General features: G+C 46.3%; 1 protein-coding gene across 4 annotated transcripts in view; it reads right to left on the bottom strand.

The window, feature by feature from the left end:
- SLC6A12 (solute carrier family 6 member 12) overlaps positions 1 to 17351 on the bottom strand; it is a 38636-nt gene that overhangs the window by 14240 nt on the left and 7045 nt on the right. For 3 of the 4 annotated variants that reach the window (XM_057390087.1, XM_057390086.1, XM_057390085.1), the window contains 10 exons: positions 16080 to 16276; positions 12327 to 12461; positions 10860 to 11000; positions 9375 to 9462; positions 7686 to 7818; positions 4733 to 4867; positions 3180 to 3283; positions 1592 to 1716; positions 1190 to 1302; positions 325 to 462 (listed from right to left, as the gene is read on the bottom strand). In XM_057390087.1, coding sequence (XP_057246070.1) covers positions 325 to 462; positions 1190 to 1302; positions 1592 to 1716; positions 3180 to 3283; positions 4733 to 4867; positions 7686 to 7818; positions 9375 to 9462; positions 10860 to 11000; positions 12327 to 12461; positions 16080 to 16272 — 1305 coding nt within the window. In that variant the 5' untranslated portion in view covers positions 16273 to 16276. Of the gene's footprint in view, positions 1 to 324; positions 463 to 1189; positions 1303 to 1591; positions 1717 to 3179; positions 3284 to 4732; positions 4868 to 7685; positions 7819 to 9374; positions 9463 to 10859; positions 11001 to 12326; positions 12462 to 16079; positions 16277 to 16400; positions 16451 to 17351 lie in introns of those variants that run through there. The other variant, XM_057390088.1, reaches the window with a different exon arrangement.

The following is a 17351-nucleotide window of genomic DNA, read 5'->3' as shown; positions in this document are numbered from 1 at the left end:
GGAAAGCAGCCAGCAAACGATCACTGCCCTTAGAAGAGCTTATTTTCAAACAGCTCCACTTGTTTTAGCTCCCAGGTCTGGTATTTGCACAAAGCTGTTTCTCAAGCAGCCTCTCCGGGCTGTGGRACCAGGATCTCTGAAGGCTCAGTGATGCAGGGGGTGCACCAATGTCACAGGGGTCAAAGCAGCACCGGCTGTGACAGACACCAGCTAATGCATTAGAAATGAGAGCTAATTAACAGCATCAAAGACAAGCTTGCTGTCTCTGTCCAGACCTCCAGGGCTGTGAAGCTCAGCTGTACAACCCAGCTACTTCTTGCTTACCTCAGTAACCAGCAATAAGCCCAGCAGATAGCATATGACTGCAATGCCCAGGATCAGCAGCTCCCGACGCCCCTTCTTCCGAAACACTCCTGGGAACATGTCAATAATAGCTGTCACCATGCTTTCCACACAGACGAACTGCAGGACAAAACAGGTCAGASAAATCAGTGTCTCTCCATCCCCAGGCACGCACTTCCCTCACAGTCCTTTTTTTTCCTGCCACCTAAATCCTTATTTTGTCATTTTTTCTTTTCATCTGTCTTGTTTCCACCAAGGGCCAGCAGAAACAGGAAAAAGGCCTGATAATCCAGGTACAARGGCTCAGGTACTACAGAGCAGAGCCTTAGCAAAAACCTGCCTGATGGACATGCTGGGACACACCCTGCTCCCCTTGTGCCTGCAGCAGGGCTGCACACTGCACTCTGCAGCATTTGTTCCTGGCATAACAAGGGTATAGAATGTAAGAGATGGGCACCCTGGTGAGGACACAGGAACTGCTCTGGTGGAATGCAGCTGGGAGAAAACAGCCCCATTCCCCTTCCCAGAGTGCCCTGCTCATGCCTCACTCCGCAGTGTGCACAGTTTTGGTGCTGGCACAAAGATGGGGAGGATGTAGCTGGGACACCCTCACATACACACAGAGAGAAGACGCCAGCAGAGATGCCAGCACACAATGCTGGCAGTGCCAACCACTGGCCTGCCACTGGCCCTGTCTCCGAGCTCTCGCAGTGTGAAAGTGTTGCATCCAATGTAGAGAATGTATTGAAGGTACCAGCATACCCACCTTATCCTTTCAATGACCATGGGGAGTGCCCAGGGTGGGGAATGCACCTGCATGTTAGATGAGGAGGGGGATTTGCTGTACCTGGCTGTCCAGTCCCAAGAAGATCAGCATGAGGAAGAAGAGGCAGGACCAGAGCTGAGACGCAGGCATCATTGTTACAGCTGTTGGATATGCTATGAAAGCCAGGCCAGGACCTACCAACAGACCACAGGATGACCATGTGTGCCACCACACTACCACCTGCCACCACTGCCCTGCAGCACAGAGCAAGCTCACATACATTTTCAAAGCTCCTATTGCCACAGCTCCGTGCCCACACAGGGTTGAAAGCTCTGTTGAGGAGTACTGGTCCTGCAGACCTCTCTGCAGATGCCCACAGTAACAGAGGATGGAGAGAACATCTTGGGTTTCACCTTGGAAGAGTGCCCTCCCCTTCAGGCTGTTTGTTTTCCCTGGGCTCTCAAGTCTCTCAGAAAAACTTACCTGATTCAGCCACTTCTGAAATAGGTACACCCTGCTCTCGAGCCATGAAGCCCAGCACAGAGAAAATGGCAAAGCCAGCAACAAAGCTGGTGGCACTGTTCAGGAAGCAGAGCATAATGCAGTCCCTGCAGGAAGGAGAGCAGAGAGAAATGGGTGTTTCTCTCTGCAGAATGGATCCACTCAGGATCATGTCTGTACTCAGCTTTCCCTGGGCAGAAAGCACTAACCAAGAAACAGCAATRTTATTCTTGAACTCCCTCAGAAGTAAAAAGCTCAGAGCAGAGCCAAAATTCAGCCTATCACTGTTYAAGAGTTATGGGACTATAGACAGCACAGTGGGTAAGTGAGGCACAACCACAAAACACATGGCAACAAAAGAGGCTGACAAGAGTCAGGAGAATAGGAAAAACAACAGAGAAAAAAATGCAAACAGAAAATTAGAAAAGGAGAGAGATTGTAAAAGTAAACATAGTCAAGAAAGAAGAGTATCTGGAAGCATGAACACACACAAGTTCAGCAGGTCTAATCAAACATGGGCTAATAGGATAGTAAAAATCCTGACCTGGCAAGGGTTGTGTATACACTGTCTTTATTAACTATGCTTAGACAGAGGCTAATGCTATTTGTCCTGAAACTTTTGTGCACTTAGTCCTTGTGAAAATTGGGCGCCACTCTGAGCTGGCTGGGCTGGAAGCCCCAYACCCCTGGATCCTGCCTGTCAGAGCAGACCCACAGCATCAGCTGCTATGGGGCACTGTGGACACCCAGCACATTTGGGACACCTGGAGCTAAGCTGCCAACAAAAGGCACCTAAGGAATTAGAGGAAAGTGTCAACACACTGCCTCATTGTGACAGAAACATTTTGGGAGAACCAGAGGAAAGTATTAACTGCTCAACCAACAGCCATGGTAGCACCTACTGGACAACAGGAGAGATGATTGATGTCTCCCAAGTACAATTCTATTTTACCATCTGTGCTGGAGCAATATGTGAAAGAATTACAAAGTCACTGCTTCTCAGGGCTCTGTAGAAGATGACAAAAATGGTACTGATGGCTCCACTGAGCTCTATGTCAGGCCATGGATAAAATAGATCCTTAATCCAAGGGCAAGGAGAAGGCCAGGCAGACTTGATTAATCTCCTTGATAGGATCAAAAGGCCACTGGCASTACATTACTCTGATGGTAGTAAAGCACGGGAGACAGGGAGCCCAGCCATCATCTTTGTACCACCTCCCCTGCCTAGCAAGTGAAGGCAGAGCTGGCCATGTCACCCCTGCCCACTCACTCTGTCAAAATAGACTGTGCTGTCTATAYAGAGTGGCTGGAGACACTCTCCATTTTCAGTCCTCCCCCTCCTCCAGTCTCTCATTTCCAAGCTGACTCGTGCAGGAGAGCACTACTGAAGCCATTTTCTGGACTCCTCTCTTCCCCCAGTCATTCTCCATCCCTATGCTGAGTCCTCTGCAGCTTCTGCACTTGGAGCAGCTCCTTAGTCGCAGCAGCACAACCCAACCTGCCTCTGATGCAGGTCTGTGGTTTCTGAGCAGATTTCCAGAAGGAAATAAGGATTCCAGGCTCTCCCTACCTGTAACAGTTGTTGGTGTATTTGTTGTAGCTGCCCAGAGCTGTCAGGCACCCCTGGCAAATGGCGTAAGAGAAAAGGATTTGAGTGCCTGCATCCATCCAGACCTGGAACAGAGAAGGTCAGTGGTCTCCAGACCTGGCAACAAAATAAACAAATGGCTGTGCCCTATCAACAATAACTCCTCCAATCATGGAGAACAAACCCCGTGAGACAGAAAGAGGATCTACAGTGAATGGAGAAATTGGGATACATATCTGCAAAAACTGAGTTATAGAACAGGAAATCCTTTAGGAAAAGTCTCTTGAGGAGACCATATTTTCACATCCCACTCAAGGTGACACCATTTTTCCATCCCACACCTYTGCATTCAGGATAGAAATGGCATTCCTGATATCATGGTTCCATCTGAAGCTGTCACTGCAGATATCTGTGGTCCCTAYATGGCCCAGATGATTAATCTCCCTGCAGAGCCAAAGGAGTGTGATCAACAATCAGTGTAGTCCCTTCCCTGCTCTCAGATCTAGTTTCCCACATCTCTGAGGCCACAGTGCAGGGTAAAGGGCAGGGAATTACTGAGCTCAGAGATTGCAGGCCAGTATGGGGTCACAGAGTACACAGGTTCCCCTTTGCTCTGGCATTGCATGGGAAGAGCTTAGTGGGGTTTCCCACCACTGCTCCAGCCCTCTCCTCCATGGAGGAGCTGAGCTGTGGGTTGAGCTGCAGCTCTGCTCTCACACAGTCCCAGGGAAAACCCTGAGCTGGGAATTGTAGGCAGGCAGGGAAACAGCCCACCTTTCTGATGGTCTCCAGGTTCCCATTCATTCTCTTTTTCCTCTAAGCAGCCCCCAGCTGCAAACATCCAGGCAGCTGGAATTCAGTAACCTTGCAAGAATCCCAGCCCAGACATTGCTACCTAAGTTTACACTGATTTCTCACAGACAGGCACGTCCACAGGAACCCTTCAGGCATGGGCACACACCCCACTTGAACCAAAGCCCTTCATTCTGCCTAAACTCGGTAGCAGGATCTCACTGAGTGTTTCCATGAGCTCCCACAACTCGTGGCAGGGATTGGCCCTTTGGCCAGGCCCTACCCCAGGCAGGCGGGACCAGCCCCCAGGACAGGTGAAGGGAGCCCAGCTGGGCGCAGCTCATGTTGCACACACGCCTTTGGTCTCTGTAAGCACAGACAMTCCCACATGTCCTGGAAGGGCCCTGATGGAGTCAAAGTGCTAACCAGGCCAGAGAAAATGAAAAGTGATAGATTATATACCCCCTCCCTTAATAATCTGTATTTAACAGCCATCTGTTACATGCTGAAAATTTGATAAACACTTCTGGTTTTGCGGAGCCCATGAGTGGAAATGATCTAATATATCCCTATGCTTCAGACCACAAGCAAAAAGGATGCACTGTGCAGCAGAAGTTTTAAGGATCCTGGTTCACTGGTCTCCTTTCAGAGATGACAGCTRGTTGCTCAGCTAGCAGCAGATCCAAAGGCCAGGGCACTGAGAACATTCTCACGGCCAGCATTTGCCTGACACCACCCCTCACCTGCGGGTCTGCCAGCCTGGAGATGTCTGGCTTCAGGTAGAAGATGATCCCCTCAGCAGCCCCTGGCAGCATCACCCCTCGAACCAGCAGGATGAGGAGCATCACATACGGGAAGGTGGCAGTGAAGTAAACGACCTGCAGAGGCAGGGAAACAAGAGGASACAGGGTCAGGCATCACCTCATCTCATCTCGTCTGCAGACCCCTACCCAAGCAAACGTCCCTGACTCTGCTGCTGGCTSCAGCTGCTGCTGCTAACACAGAAGAGGGATAGCAAAGAAATTAATCAAGGTTACATCTCACTGCTGATTTAGTTAATCKACATGTTTTTTATCTGAGACTCTGCCACTGGATGCTCTGTTTCGTTTTCTCTTTCCAGTCAGCATAATTTCCCTGCTTTCCAGCTGTTCCCTTCATCTTTCTAGAGCTGCAGAAGAAACCCAGATCTCTTCTTGTCACTGAGCTTTAATGAGGAGTTATTAAAATGGTCCTATGCCCAGCAAGAGTTTTCCAAATTAAATACCAACTTTTGCTGTCCAATTTGAGATATCTATGAGGGGTCCCATTTCCAGGAGTGCTCATGTGTCATTCTCAGCCCTTCAAGGCCTCTGAGCTGATGGGAAAAATGGGGGGCAGCTCAAAGCCTTTAAAGAAAATGTAGRACATTATTTTTGTAATGCCTATTTTCACTTCTTTTTGTGTATTATATAAATAAATACTACAGTGGAATTAATCATCTCTAAACCACTGCTTAATTTAGCACATTCTTTTTTTCTGTTTATAAAGTATTTGTGAGTAAGTTGCAACTTCCTAACATTTATTCATTACTGAAATTCATCCAGGTAATGTGGAGGCTTGTTTACTCCACAGATTCATAGTGACAGGCCTAAAATGACATTTTTTGTGCTTTGTGATAATTGGTAAAATAAGTCACAGTGCACGGTACTTTTGCTGTTCCCTGATTGAAGGAGAATTGCACTACTTTGGGCACAAGTATTAAAACCTACCTTCAGAAATCACTTTTGGGGAACATTGATGTACAACAGCTGAATGCATAAGGAAAAGAAGCACAGAAAGAGCACAAAAGTGGGCAAAATTAATGAAAKAAAAAGGCTTCATGGAGTCATTTGAAATTGTTTTCCTGAGGTCACATGGTTTCTTTAAATTCAGATTCCTTAAATCACAGAAGCAGGAACATAAGGATCCGGCAAGGTTATCTGATTAGAGCAGTCTCTCAGGCATGCACAACCTCCTGTTTAATCTAGAGCTGTTGAACAAAGCTATGGACCTACTCAGAATTCTAGGGTCTTCCCTATTGCTTATCTTAGTATATTGTCAGCAAGAAAAAGAAGGAAGCAGTTGAATTTTTTGACAGTGCCCCTGYAATACTCAAAATTACTGCCTGCAGAGAATACAAATGGCTTGTTTGACCTGTAGGGTATTTGGGGACAGAAAAACACTCCCTGTACTGTTGCACCATGTCCATAACATCTGGCTGGTAAATACTAAGTCCTATATCATAAGAATTGCGGGGGAAAAATCTTCTGTAGTCTCAGGAAGAGCATTCCATCTACTAGGTGTTGTCTGTTTTCCATCACTTTCTGGTCTGGTTTTCCCAAATCAAATCAGCCCAACTAGCCTGACTGAATTGCTTTAGCTTTCTCCTTGTGCAGGTAAGTTTTGCATACTGGGGCAGCACCAGGCAAAGGAGAAACTTGGTGGAGAATGCTGAGAGCTGAAGAGAACCTGAGGTGAYATAATTACTTTCCATGAGGATCACACAGTCTCTCAGACCCAATCTCCAATGATATCTCTTGTGAAGATGGCACTGTGGCATTCAAATCTGGGGGCATCAGAGATTTGAGATTTAAAATGCAGACCATCCCCTCTCTCCATAAGTGTGGSAGTCTGGCTCTCCTTCCTTAAGAAATGGTGGACAACAAGCCAGCATCAGCAAGAACCAGTCATCAGTAAAAACTTGGAAAAATCTAGAGAGGRGAGCAAGCTGTTTTCTCATTCTGTTGAAATGGATCTCCAGAGCAGTTTTAAGGTAGCAGATGGTATTTGACACTGAAACACAAGTGTCAGGTACGAAAGGGAACACATCAAGAGTAGTGATTTGAAGGAAGAAATCTGTTGCAGAAATTGGTTCCYCTCCCTTTGCCATTGGGACTTCCCCTGGACACCCACAAGTCTAATCATTAATCATCATTAATGATCCACCCATCTGATTGCAGTTCCAGGAAAGACAGAGGTCCTGAGTCAGTCAAGGCCATGGCCATGTCCCTAATACCCAGCCCAAAGCATCAAATACCTAGTCATTCCAGAAGGAAAACCAGTCCATCTGCTCTACAGTATCAACATCAGGAGGGAGCATTGACTCCAGCCTCGTTAGCAAAATGCAGGAAGTGACCAAGTGACCCAAACCCCACAGATCCAGGGAGAGTACAAAAGAGAGAACAAGGACACTTCTCCCACCCCAAGTGTTTCGCAGGATAAAGAAATGGGARAGACTCATTATCTATTCACTGAGCTGGCTACAGGCAGCAGCTTGTMTGTTTTGCTCAAGTGTTTAATTATTGCCAGGGATGGGAAGTCTGCCACTGCAGAGGATCTTGTTAAAAACACCCACAAGCCACAGCAGGACAACACACTGGTGAGTGGATGATTCCAAGGGCACTATGGATATCTGCAGCTGGAAAATGTGACTCAAAACTCTCCTCAATTCCCAATGCTTTTCCCATTCTCCCCTCCATGATGGACCTACTCATTTATTCTTCCTCTTMGGGTTCAAACACAACTGGTGTAAAACAGTATGTCCTCACCAGGTTTTAGGTTTCACTTTGGTGCTGCGTCTCCTGCCTCTACTTCATGAAGAAGGAAAAGAAATYGGGGAAGAAATATAAGATGGGTACAAGGAAGCTTATGGACTGGGAGGATAATCTCCATTCCTACTTTGCCTGTGGACTTGACCCCTTTCCAGATGCAGAAGTAGCAGATGATCCACGCCAGCAGGAGACACAGAGCCAGCTCCCAGCGCACAGTGCCCAGTTTGTGAATACCATCCGTGAGCCCCAGGACTCGCTTCCTGACAGTGTCCAGGGACAAAGGAAAGAAGCATTAACACTTCAGACCCCACTTACCCATACAGATCTTTCCCATATTAACCCATCCAGAGACTTAACAGCCTATCTATGACACATCTGCCCAGGGCTCCCAGCCGTGCAAATCATCCCAGTGCTGCTTTAGGCTCCTCTTTCTGCTCAACTCTGCTCCATCATGTCCTGTAGCTGACCTAAACCCTCCCACTCTCCAAACCCACGGTGCCATGCCTGTTAGACTCACACTACACAAAATCAACACCTGTTACCCATTGCTCCCTGAGCCTGGCTGCCCAGCAGAGACCATTCAATCCAAAGCAGGCCATCTAAGTCACTATCAGCACATGGCCACCATTCTTTCTCCCCATATGCTCCAGACAATTTATAAGYATAAATTATCTTTATGATTGCCATGCCCTTCCCTCAGCCTCCTTCCTTGAAGGTTCATCATCGTGAAGGTTGGGCACACGAGAGCTCAGCACTGCAGCTCATRCAGCTCCCAGAAGCCCAACCCTAAACTTACAACTCCTCTGCGCATCCTTCTCCAAACCAGTCCCCTCAGTCTCCCCTTGCTCTCTCTATAGAAAACATGAACAACTGTTTCACAGGGACCTCAGCTCTCACTAAACAGTATGTGCAAGAAATAGGGCAGGAGAGGAGGGGCAACACTGTGCAAACTCCTTCTGCAACCACAGGCATGTATCATCCTTTATGTGCCCTGTGGTGGCTGCAACAGACAAAGGACAGTCAATCCTTTCAAAGGTACTTTAAGAGCCATAAATGGGGAAAAAACCAAGCCCAACTGCTGAAGGTGAGTTCCTGACACCCCTCTTCTTTATAAGACTTTCCTCAGTAGTGTGTGGGGAGGTAGGGTGGCACCAGCAGTCATTTCAGCCTTTCCAGGCTGCACTGATGACCCTGTCTGGGTCACTGCTGCAAGACCCCTCACTCAGACTGTAATTTAGTGCCTCCAGCCTCAAACTCYGCAAAATTCTCCTCCTTCCTCAAATTTCTCTCTGGCATCTCATGCATGCACCTCAGATCCCTGCTCTCCAGGGATGATCCTGAAGAGTCTGATGGACCCCTTCTCTTAGATAGCAAACGAGACCTGAGCAGAAGAAGGGAAAAGGCAGTTTTTCCCCTTTCTGTTCAACTGTGGACTGTTCAGTCTGCCCTTGTCTCTCATGCTTGCCTGCCAACCCGTAACACCCAGCATATGTACCCCCTGCTTGCAGCAAGTCCTTGCCTGTTTTTGGTGCCACTCTCGGTGGCCACACTCATTCAGGCACCTCAGTGAGCTCTGAGAAAGGGAACACACCCTCAAGGTGAACATGAGCAYCCCTGGGCAGGCACACTGTGAGCTGCCTTTGGGGTGTACCCAGTCCTCACACCCTGGGCTCTGTGCCCATCTCCTTGGCTGTGCTCCCGTGGTTGGATCAGACACGTGGCACCTYACTTGCTCCTACAGATACAGAGCCCCCCACCCCGATACTCCTGCAGCTTTGGATGAGAGAGCCTGAACAGAGGGAAAGCAATCACATACTCCCAAAACTCAATCATTGAGGAGGTGGCGTTCGCAGGCAAGGTCCTGTTGTCCAGGCTGGATCTATTCAGAATGTCCACACAGAGATCTACCAAAAAAAAAGGAAGCTGATGAGGTGAGAAATTCTCTAGAGCTCCTCCACGAGGGATACTTCTTTCCCTCTGGACCATCACTCTGGCAGCACACAGATGCTCCACCCTGTGCTGCAGAGCATCTCATTAAATTCGTGCATCTCATTAAACATCTCATTAAACTCTGGCTCTCCTCAGTTATGAATCCCAATCCAGCAGTARCCAGAGGGGCTTCAGGAAGGAAAGAGGGGAAGAARAGAACAATTCCCTGCCAAATTGAAAACAGATGGCGGCAAAATATAGATTATTGAGGGATAGCAACTATGAGTAGACAGGATAGAAAATCCCATTCTCTTTCCACATCATGCATCCTTCCTTATCCACACGTGCATGCACATGTTCACACACACCACAGATGTGCTCATGTTCTCCTTTGCCCTCCACAACTGTGTTACACAGCATGAAATAACAAAAAGCAGAGGAGATGCCGCATATCCWATGCACCTCATCTTGCATTTTTCCATACACTGGAAAACCAAGGAAACTCAGCTGTGGCTAGGAAGCTTCTCTCTATTAAGGTAGCACCTATGGCTTTCCTTACAAACAAACCCATGCTGGGGGTGCTGAAGGAATTGTACCAGCTCTTTAAAAGGCTGATTACCTCTGCTGGGATGAAGGGGCAGAGGGAGCTGTGAGTGAAAGGCCCACAGGGTAGAGAAATTTAACTAATTGCAGAAGTTAATCACCTGATGCAAGAGAAAAAGGGAGGGAACCAAGCTGCTGCCAAGCAAAACAACCTATTCAACATCTTAAAGTCCTGACAAGGACATGAGATTCATGAGGATTACCTCACATCTACCTCTTCTTCCCAGGCACAGCCCAAGTGCCTCGAGAAMAGCCAAAGCAAGGTCTTCTCTGCTGGGCAGAGTTAAGTGAGCTGTGAACATGAAGAGATGAACCCCCTGATGAATGTAATGGTATAGAGGCTGTATGGTTKTGATTAACCAGGAAAATAGTACCCTTAGAGTTTTGTGTTACTGGTTCCTTCATTGGGAGACCTGTACTGGCAAAATCCTCCAGTGCAGACTTAGCCTGATTTATCCAAAAGCTGAGTGCACAGAGGAACTCCTCAGGCACTGGCAGCAAWGTCCCAACAACTCTGAAGGAAGGGAGCTGCAACATAAACTGTTGTACCAGAGCTAAGAAAAAGCTCTTGCCACATGAGGAGAGCTCTAGATTGGCTTGAAAACTCTAMCATTCACCTCTCTGCTTGCCAGAGAATGCCTGCTTTTTGATGAAATGACTTTGCAGCTCGAAAGAGCTTCTTAACCAAACGAAAACAGTATTTTCAACAAAACCAAAATAATTTCTGGGAATTGGAAAGAAGCTAGAAGCTGACCAAGGGAAGGGGTACCTGAGTTCCAGGGGTTGTTGCAGCTGGCCCATGGTAGCACTGAAGAGAAGGAGCTGAACAGGTAGAAGAGTGCCCAGGACAGGATGATGATGTAGTAGATATTCAGATACCATTCAATGACTTGGGAGGCATATCCAATTCCTGGGAGGAAAAGCAAAGAAGGTGAGGATGGGACTGCTAACCAACCTCCAACACATCAGGCTTAACCCCAAAGACACAGACCAYGTTGTGGTAAGAAGGATGTAACACCAACAACATGGCTCTCCAGAGTATAGTGCAAGACCTRCCTAAGGGAAAGAGAAAGGATTTTGTAGCTGTGCATGCAGATAGGAAACATTGTTGGTAGCTCTAGACAGGTTTGTGGTGAAGCAGACAGAAAACCTTATGCTGATTTGAAAWTTTTTTTCTGATGGCTAACATGCCACTGCATTATACTGCCTGTTCTTCAGAAAGAAAAAACAAACAGCTCTAGCCTTTGAAGAAAAGAAATGCAGCTGKGTCTCTCACTTCTAGAAAGACTCAGGCAAAAAACATTCTTACAGCTCATATACACCATACTCAGCTTTGCTCCTGGGTCCTGCTTGCACCCATTGCACATTGAGACCTCAGAACAATAATCAGGCCAGAAGTCCCAATTCATTTATTTAAAATTGGTTCTCAGTGACTGTTGAGGTGCTGCTGCTGTCCACCTCCAGGCCTGTATCAGAGAACAGGGTCTCCAGCACAGGAGGTCCCAGACTCCCCAGGGAGTTTCAAATAGCACTGCATGGCCATGCTTGAACAAACTAACCAGGCCTCCAATCTGCCTGAACACAGGTTTCTCCATCTGCAAAACATGGTTAATAAGCTCTCCTCTGGGCAGGAGAACTGAGGAAATTGCATTAATGCATATATTAATCCCATTAAACAATTTTCCCCAGGGCCCCAGAGGTCCTGGTTCTTATCCCTGTGCCTTAGCCTCAAGCCCATCCCATCTCTGGGCTGTCAGACCAGTGCACACAGTCTGATTCTCCCAGTTTACAGATGCCAGCATGCAAATGCTGCCACAGCAGCCCTGGGCATGGGAGTTCTCCAGCTCTGCATGGGACCTTTCCTCATCCTCTTCTCTCCTTGTTATTTGTCCTGGACACAAGCAGGTGTTTGTATATTGATACTTCCTTCAAGCTGGTCATCCTGCTTCTCCTCTCTCCCGGGCTCTGAGCTTCTCAAAGCAGAGGCCGTGGTTCAACTGGACCAGCAGAGCCCCCAACCAGRATCACACACCCTCACTCACACACACAAGGGTCAGGGAACTGCCCCTCACACACAGCAGGCACAAGGAGGAATAACAAGACTGGGAGAGAGAGGAAGGGAAGGAGAATAAAGGAGAAAAAAAAAAGAATAATAGAAGAATAGTAATTTTTTTTAAAGACTCTGAGTCACTAATTGTTAGAAAGTGTTGCCAGTAAATACTGTAAATTGACTGACCTTCAAAGATGGGACAGATCTTCCTCCAGGCAGTGACCCCTCCCTGGCTGGTGTACTGCCCCAGCGCTGTCTCCAGGAAGAACAGGGGGATCCCACAGGTGAAGAGGAAGATGAGGTAAGGAATGAGGAAGGCTCCTGCAGAGAGGGGTAAGATGCTGCCTCAGAAACCTCTTCCAAAATCTTATCCTCATAATCCTGTTGTCAGATACCTGGAACTATAACTGGAATCAGCTAAATAAACATAAATATTTCTCTGAACTCTGTGTGTAACCTTTGCTAAAGAAACAAGGTCTCCACCACCATCATTTCTCAGAAAAAAAAATACAAGGGTGGTTTGTCTTGTGCTTTTGCAGTAATTCTACATTTGGTGGGAGCCAAAACCTAGAGCTAAGGAGTAGCTAGGCAAGGGGCTAAAAAAACATACTGCTGAAGTTCTCTCTGCTTCATGCTCCTGACCTCATTCCAGCTTTCGGCAGGAATGGGGTGAACAAAATAAGTCCTTGTTTCACATAACCACATTTGTTCTGCCTTTCATGAGAGTCACAGCAAAACTCCCACTTGCCCAGAGGATACAAACCTGGGGGCTGGCGACATCTCTTAGTAAGTAATAAAGTTGCCAGGATATAAATTTACTTGACATATATTTCATGTCAAATTTGGAAAGCAGTTTGCACCAAAAAAATGGAAATAGGGGAAGAGTATCTTTCCAGCATTTTCAAAATGAAGAAGTTTAGCTTCTATCTTCAAAACCCATTTTTTGCTAAAATGTAGAGAAATGTCTGAAGAGAAATCAGCCTGAAATAGTCCTCAGATAAACCCTTGTCAAAATGCAAGAGGAAGCAGAGAAAGAGCAAGGCTTTTTTTTCCAGAAACGATGACCAAGATAAACAAAACATAAGAAAAGACAAACAAAAATAACAACAACCAGAAAGTTTAATGCCCTGAATAAATGGTTTAATACTTTGTTCAGCAGTCTGAAACTTTTTTGCCTTTTYAGTTATGCTGCCAAACCAAAACACCAAATACATTCACTGCTCTGCTCAGRACTGCTCCTGATATGTCATTTTCACAGCTGACCTTCCTTCTGTCACCTCACTCTTTTTCTCCTCATCCTTGGTATAGATTTTCACACTACTTCTCCCCTCCAGACAAGATAAGGTGACTGCCTTCCTCACTATGGAAACAACTATGGAGGTCTTGCCACTCCAYACAATAAACTTTTGGTCATGAACAATTCTATTAACAGTGCCTGGAGAGCATCTCAGCTGCTTGCAAACAAGATGAGGGTGCCTTTCTCAGCCACTGTTCCCCCAGGCCCCCTCCTCCCCTGCCAGCACAGGCATCCACACTGAAATTCGTTCCTGTGACAATTAACAACCAGAAACACTTGCCCTTGTTTTTAAGCCAACAATGTTACAATAACAAAGAACATCCAATTTCCCCTAAACACAGCTGTGGGTAGCTGCAGGAGACCTGGGGCCAGAGGAAAGGAGGCTGATTCTCAGCGTCAGTCCAGGCTTGCAGAGCAGGGAATGGGAACTGCAGACCCTGAACTAGAGGCAGCTGTTTCTTTCAGTGCTGCAAGACATCTCTGCCAAATCTGCAAGACAGCTTTATTATGCTGCACACAGATGAGCCTTTCAGCAGATTCCAGACCCTCTCCTCTGATATAATTAGTCCCAGAGGTTGACCCATTTTGATCTCTGAGCAAAGATGGTTTTCTAACACCTCTGTTTCTCTTAACTGTCCCATAGCAGTTACCAGCTGAAGTTCCAGTTGTRACGCCCCCCTCAATTTGCTGTTCCACTGGAAGAGACTCAGCCTTGAGTGGGGCCCCCAGAAGCAGACTTTCTTTCCTTATGAGTCAATAACAAGTTTGGGATGCTGGGCAATTAGATCAAATTTGACAGTGAAGCAATAGATAAGGTCACAGTTGGYTGTTTTACAGAAAATTAGCACTACTGTTTCTATGGCATCTGTCTTTACAGCTGTATAACCATCTCAGTATGTCCAATGGTGGAGAAAGGAAAGGATGGAACAGCAATCTCAAGTTTAGGGGGTGAGGGTGGGACAGGGATGCAGCATTTATAGGTGAAAAATGCCTTTTTTGCAATTTTAAGAATTTTTCTGATAGTGAGAATATCTTTGAGTGTCATGGGAAAGGCATTGACTTGTTCTGTGTGAGTTTGTCAGCTTTCAGGTTCCCTTGAACCCTGGAGGGAGAAAAGGACCTTCCACAGCAGAAGGACACTTTCTGTAAAGGCAATGTGTGAGCTCTGAGGGAAGGACTCTCCCACCCTAATCTTTCCYAAGCCTAGCCTCGTTGCCCTCTGAATCAGAGCCTTAGATATTCCRGAGTAGTTTAATTAAAAAGAAAAATGTTATTCGATAGATATTTAAAGTGAACAAAAGTAGCCTTTTCACTTGCGCTAATTAGCATACAAATTGCAAGGACTGCTGAACCGGGTACCACAGGCATAAACTACACAAAGATATCATCTGAGCTCAGGGAGAAATTTTCCATGCAAAACCCATGACTGCTCTCTCAAAACATCACTGCAGAATGGGCTGTTCAATCAAATGCACCTCCGGTGTTTCCTAACCCGGGCCCCTCTGACTTGCTTTTGGTGCCTCCAGTGCCTGCCATTAAAATACTGCAAAGGAGACTAAAGAATTTGCTAAAAAACATCCCAGGTTCAAGAAAAACTCAATTCCATTTCCTTGAACCATGTTTTATCCAATTCCTCTTTGGTTTTGAGGAGATAYTTGATTGTCTCTTGTTTAACTTGGATAAACTGCAGCAACACCACAGAGGACAGGAATTTGGAAGCYCTGGGAAAAATTACAGGAGAACCACTCATCTGTTGGTGAAGGCTCATGTCACCTTGGAAAAGAAAGGCCTTTGGGGCATGGTCTGCAGAGAAAGGAAGCTTGGGGAGTGGGGGAAAGCAAGTCCCAGAGCATAATTTCAAGGTGTCTCTAGAGAACAAGAACAAAAGAGAAGTTACTGCTGTATTTGACATGTAATTTGTTATTCCTCCTTTTCTTTTACAAAGTTAGATTTTGATTCACCAAGAAAAGTTGGTGACAGTCAATTATTCCCTTACATTTCATTTTATTGTTACCAGAAATTTTAACTTTTAACCATGTAATGATCTTATTGCAATGTTACAGTAAGAGAAAAGGAGAGCCATGCAAAGAAAAAAAAAGGGAAGGTAAATGAGCCTTTCATGGGGATGGATTTCCCTAAAAGTGGTTTGATCACTGTGAGAATAGCTCCTGGGGAAGAGGCTGAAATCTTCCTCTAGAGGATATTAGGCCTTRGCAAGGATACCAGCATCATCTAAGCCTTTCCTCTTCTGTAAAAAGGGCCTGAAAGAGATAAAATTGACACCAGGAGTAGGAAAAGTGAAATATGTATGAAGAGGTTGATGCTGATTTTCTGACCACTCACGATATTTTCCAAAGACCAATAATTTCTTGAGATGCCCAAGAGCCTTAGATTCTTACTAGAGTTCCATTTTTTAAGAGTCCAAATTTGAGATTGCTGTTTTAAGAAAGAGTACCCACTGAGGAGCTGGATTCACCCCTGAGTTCTTATTCCTCCTGGTTTTGGCAGGAACTAACTTGTTGAAGGAGAAAATAAGGGAGTGCCTTAGGGCACACGMGGCATAGGAGAAATGGGTTCAGGCATGCACATGTCCCTTGTCATACCTACAGATCTAGAACAATTCACATGTGCTGTGAACTCACCACCACCGTTCTTGTAGCAGAGGTATGGGAACCTCCACACGTTACCCAGGCCAATGATCTCCCCAGCCACAGACAGCACAAACTCCATTTTGTTCCGCCACTGGCCTCTTTCTTCCATTTCCTCCACTTTTATCTCCTCAGGACATGTGGTGACCCCATTGGGTTCTCCTTCCTTGGATATGAYTCTTGTCATGGCTCTGTGGGATAGAAGAGAAGGAGAGCATGGGATGTGGAGAGCTGCTGCAGGACACACTTTTGGGAAGAGGAGTGAGGGGACAGACACCACAATAGATTTGTTGTATCATCATGAGGTTCCCTTACCACGTGGAAAATGGCTTATTTAGTGACAGCACGAAGTATCTTCCCCAAGTTATGTCTGTGCTGAAGGGACAGAGGAAAGGTTGCTGGTCAGGAGAGATGAACCCACGTACACTACTTCTTCACTGGACTCACCTCTGAATTCATCCTTCCCTCCCCACAGGCCCCTTCCTCATCCTTCCCAAACCACCAGCTTAATGCTCCTCCATTTGCCCCCAGCTAAATGCTCTGCAACTCCATCATTGCTGGAAAGTTGCCTGGGACTTTGGAAATAGCAGTTCAGAGGAAGAGAAAAGGAGGTGGAGCTGAAGCAGGGAATGGAGGCAGACAGAGTTTTTCCTCCTGTGTACTTCATACAATACATTCATCTGGAGTGGTTTCAGATGTCAGGATAGAAATATTAACAGGATAAACAGTCTAAACAAGAATAGACAACCTACCCTATTTTGAGATATTGCTAGGAACGTTTCCTTTGACCCCCAGGACACCATGTTTCACTAACACACATCCTGCCACCTCAGCAAAACACACACACACTTTTATGGCCTAGGCTCTCCTCACTAACAAAGAGGCACCAGCACCAATCCTCCGCCTTGCAAAGAATACAAGGCAAGGAAACAAAGGCCCCAGGATGAGCAAAAGGAGCTCATACCTGGGAGGTGTTTCAGGTCTGGACAAGGGACTACTGAGATTAGACAASGTCAAGTACTGCAGTGAAAATGTTAGGGGGAGAAGCCCAGCCAYGGAAACACAGAGCGAAGTCACTGTCAGAAGAGGCACACTGAACATGGCTCGGCCTCTAGGGAGGCACATAAAGATATTTTCCAGTCTGTACCAAATCCTGAATCACATTCAGCATTTTCTTAATTAAGCAAAGTTAGTAGCTGCTTGCTACAAGACACAATTTTCTATCTTTCACAAAGTCTTTTTATTGGCTAGCAAATTTAAATCCAC

The sequence above is a fragment of the Malurus melanocephalus genome, unplaced genomic scaffold (assembly GCF_030028575.1).
Source record: "Malurus melanocephalus ecotype Western Australia unplaced genomic scaffold, MMel_1.1 scaffold_22, whole genome shotgun sequence".
In the NCBI taxonomy this organism is placed as follows: domain Eukaryota; kingdom Metazoa; phylum Chordata; class Aves; order Passeriformes; family Maluridae; genus Malurus; species Malurus melanocephalus.
The sequence above is the reverse complement of the archived record's forward strand: the minus strand, read 5'-3'. Positions and strand labels throughout refer to the sequence as shown.